Source organism: Arachis hypogaea, unplaced genomic scaffold (assembly GCF_003086295.3).
Source record: "Arachis hypogaea cultivar Tifrunner unplaced genomic scaffold, arahy.Tifrunner.gnm2.J5K5 arahy.Tifrunner.gnm2.scaffold_36, whole genome shotgun sequence".
In the NCBI taxonomy this organism is placed as follows: domain Eukaryota; kingdom Viridiplantae; phylum Streptophyta; class Magnoliopsida; order Fabales; family Fabaceae; genus Arachis; species Arachis hypogaea.
In genome coordinates, this window is record NW_027255471.1 from 65001 (window position 1) to 69615 (window position 4615).

The 4615-nt window shown below is 31.8% G+C and overlaps 1 protein-coding gene across 1 annotated transcript; it reads left to right on the forward strand.

The window, feature by feature from the left end:
• The first annotated feature begins 43 nt into the window (after nucleotides 1-43).
• On the forward strand, nucleotides 44-906 carry LOC114927094 (large ribosomal subunit protein uL14c). The gene is made up of 2 exons (XM_029296801.1): nucleotides 44-293; nucleotides 569-906. The coding sequence occupies exons 1-2, from the start codon at nucleotides 44-46 to the stop codon at nucleotides 904-906; spliced, it is 588 nt and encodes a 195-aa protein (XP_029152634.1).
• Nucleotides 907-4615: the final 3709 nt, after the last annotated feature.

The window sequence follows — 4615 nt, forward strand, 5'->3', positions numbered from 1 at the left end:
TAACCCCAAAAGAACCAGATTCCGTAAGCAACATAGAGGAAGAATGAAAGGAATATCCTATCGGGGTAATCATATTTGCTTCGGAAGATATGCTCTTCAGGCACTTGAACCCGCTTGGATCACATCTAGACAAATAGAAGCAGGTCGGCGGGCAATGTCACGAAATGTCCGCCGAGGTGGACAAATATGGGTACGGATATTTCCAGACAAACCAGTTACAGTAAGACCAACCGAAACGCGTATGGGTTCGGGAAAGGGATCTCCCGAATATTGGGTAGCTGTCGTTAAACCCGGTAGAATACTTTATGAAATGGGCGGAGTCGCAGAAAATATAGCCAAAAGGGCTATCTCAATAGCCGCATCAAAAATGCCTATCCAAACTCAATTCATTATTTCAAGATAATAAATAATAAAAACCAAAGGAAAGAGGTCTTTTGGAGGAAAAAACATGGCAATTTTTCCTTTCTTTTGTTGAATAGAGAATATTTTTTTTTACTTCAAGCCTTGGACTGAAAAACCAGATAAAATAAGAATGATATGATTCAACCTCAAACCCATTTGAATGTAGCCGATAACAGCGGAGCCCGCCAATTGATGTGTATTCGAATCATAGGAGCAGGTAATCGACGATATGCTTCTATTGGTGACATTGTTGTTGCTGTAATCAAGGAAGCGGTACCAAATATGTCTTTAGAAAGATCAGAAGTGATTAGAGCTGTAATTGTACGTACTTGTAAAGAACTTAAACGTAGCAATGGCATGATAATACAATATGATGATAATGCCGCGGTTGTCATTGATCAAGAGGGAAATCCAAAAGGAACTCGAATTTTTGGCGCAATCGCCCGGGAATTGAGACAGTTAAATTTCACTAAAATAGTTTCATTAGCACCTGAGGTATTATAAGAAAAAACATTTTTTTATTTAATGAAAATGAAATAGATAAATTAATAAATTATGTCTTACACATATATCTAATTATTAATAAAATTGGATTTCGTTTTTTATTTTTTTAATATATATTATTCTTTTTGAATAAAAATAAGTATAAAAATAAATATAGAAATATAAAAAGAAATATATAAATAAGATATTATATAGATATCTTTCTATTAAAGATATATAAATATACTAGATATCTTTCTTTAATTTTAACTAAAATATTTTCAAATTATATTACTCTAATATATATTAGAAAATATAGAACACGGAGCATGCTGATTATATCAAAAGTAAGTAAAGGGTAACATTTATTTTCCTATGGGTAAGGACACCATCGCCGACATAATAACCTCTATACGAAATGCTGACATGAATGGAAGAGGAACGGTTCTAATACCATGTACTAACATTACTGAAAACATTGCTAAAATGCTTTTACGAGAGGGTTTTATTGAAAACGTGAGAAAACATAGGGAAGGGGGAAATCTTTTTTTAGTTTTAACTCTACCATATAGAAGAAATAGAAAAGGATCATCTAAAACGCGTTTGAATTTAAAACGGATCAGTACTCCTGGTCTACGAATCTATTCTAATTATCAACAAATTCCAAGAATTTTAGGGGGGATGGGAATTGTCATTATTTCTACTTCGAGAGGTATAATGACAGATCGAGAGGCTCGATTAGAACGAATCGGCGGAGAAGTTTTATGTTATATATGGTAATCTTTCTGATATCCGAATTATAGAAAAAATTCTATCAATTTTTTTAAAAAAGTAAAGAGAGATAAAACAAAACACAAGTCTCTCATATCACTCCTCATACCTTAATGAATGCGTGAAATGGGTTTAACAGGAATTGTTATAAAGAAACGGATTCATGAGGGTTTAATTCAATATTGCTGAATCAATTTCCCCTGTGGGGTATGTTCGGGGTTGGTTCATTTATTTTCAATTTTAAATAATGAAAATATCAGTCTAGGCTATATTTCTGAAAAGGTTCAACATACTCTTTATATATATTTCTACCACAGAGAAATAAAAAATGCAAGTATAAATTCTTTAATTAGACTTTTTTTTAACTTCAATATTATTGGTTTTGAGGGGTACGATTAGAATAGAAGTTAAAAATTGAAGGAAACCTTATTTTCTTCCATTAAAATGGATCCGAGATTAAGTTGAAGGAATGATAAATATGAAAATACGGGCCTCTGTTCGTAAAATTTGTGAAAAATGTAGATTGATCCGTAGACGAGGTAGAATTCTAGTAATTTGTTCCAATCCAAGACATAAACAAAGACAAGGATAAGGATAATATTTCCACAAAAGCCACAAGAGAGGGCTTTGAATTATAAAGGACTGGGTGCGCAAATAAAAAAAAAATAAAAAAAGATATAGATATTGAAATTCAAACTTTTTTTTACATGAAAACTTAGAAATTATATAATATTCTCTATTATATATGATATGATTTTATAGTAATATTGATTATATATTAATATTTTTGAATATGTGAAAATTTCAAATTATTGAATGAATATAGAAATTCTATTTCGAATATTTCGAAATTTTCTTATATATATAATATATATCAATGATTATATATATATAGATTAGAACTATTCTAATAGAATACAATATAAAAAAGAGATATTAGATAGAGAGATTTTGGGGATCTAAAATTGGAAATTCTATTTTTGTTAGTTGTATATTAACACAAATAGAATGCCAATTTTGAGAATATTAATTCTAGTTTCTAATTAAAAAAAAGAAATATAGTAAAACATCTGTTTTTTTGACATGAAATGAATATATCCATACATCTCAGACTTCCTTTTAGGTTATGAGATAATAATTATGAAATAATAAAAAGATAATAAGATATGGCAAAACCTATACCCAAAATTGGTTCGCGTAAAAATGGACGTATTGGTTCACGTAAACATGCTCGTAAAATACCAAAGGGCGTTATTCATGTTCAAGCTAGTTTCAACAATACCATTGTCACTGTTACCGATGTACGGGGTCGGGTAATTTCGTGGTCCTCCGCAGGTACTTGTGGATTCAAAGGTACGCGAAGGGGAACACCATTTGCCGCCCAAACCGCAGCAGGAAATGTTATTCGAACAGTAGCGAATCAAGGCATGCAACGAGCAGAAGTCATGATAAAGGGTCCCGGTCTCGGAAGAGATGCGGCATTAAGAGCTATTCGTAGAAGTGGCATACTCTTAAATTTTATACGGGATGTAACCCCTATGCCACATAATGGGTGTAGGTCCCCTAAAAAACGACGTGTGTAATGTAAAACAAAAGATAAAAATAGAAAACATAGAATAAATTTCAAGACAAGAGAAATAAACAATTCAAGGATTTGAAAAAAAGAATTGATTACTATGGTTCGAGAGAAAATTAGAGTATCTACTCGAACACTACAGTGGAAGTGTGTTGAATCAAGAGTAGACAGTAAGCGCCTTTATTATGGACGCTTTATTCTGTCTCCACTTATGAAAGGCCAAGCTGATACAATAGGCATTGCGATGCGAAGAGTTTTGCTTGGAGAAATAGAGGGAACATGTATCACACGTGCAAAATCTGAGAAAATACCACATGAATATTCGACCATAGTAGGTATTCAAGAATCAGTACATGAAATTTTAATGAATTTGAAAGAAATAGTATTGAGAAGTAATCTGTATGGGACTCGAGACGCATCTATTTGTATCAACGGTCCCGGATATGTAACCGCTCAAGACATCATTTTACCACCTTCTGTGGAAATTGTTGATAATACGCAACATATAGCTAACCTAATAGAACCCATTAATTTGTGTATTAGATTACAAATCGAGAGGAATCGCGGATATTGTATAAAAAGACTAAAAAACTTTCAAGACGGAAGTTATCCTATAGATGCAGTATTCATGCCTGTTCGAAACGCAAATCATAGTATTCATTCTTATGTGAATGGGAATGAAAAACAAGAAATACTCTTTCTCGAAATATGGACAAATGGGAGTTTAACTCCTAAAGAAGCGCTTTATGAAGCCTCCCGTAATTTGATTGACCTATTTATTCCTTTTTTACATGCGGGAGCAGAAAACTTGAAATTAGAAAAAAATCAACACAAAGTTACTTTACCCGGTTTCACTTTTCATGATACATTGGCTAAACTAAGAAAAAACAAAAAAGAGATAGAATTAAAATCTTTTTTTATTGACCAATTAGAATTGCCTCCCAGGATCTATAATTGTCTCAAAAGGTCCAATATACATACATTATTGGACCTTTTTAATACCAGTCACGAAAACCTTATGAAAATAGAAGATTTTCGGATAGAAGATGTAAAACATATCTTGGACATTTTAGAAATTCGAAATTGAAAGAAAAGCATTTTGCATAAATTGGAAATCCATTAGGTTTTTTTCATCTTTTTTTTCTTTCTTTTTTATAAAAAAGAAAGAAAAAAAAGATGAAAATATGGAGTTTGAATCTTTATCTTTAGAAAAATTTAGAAAAAATCTACATACTGAGAGTAGGTTCAAAGATGTATCTAGGGAGTAGTCCTTTCAAAGTGAATTCTCCCTAGATACCCAATATATATGAGATTTTAATTCACAAGTGAATCAATTTAAAAGAGACCTAAAGTTAGGGATTTCTCAATAGGTAATGTTGCTCC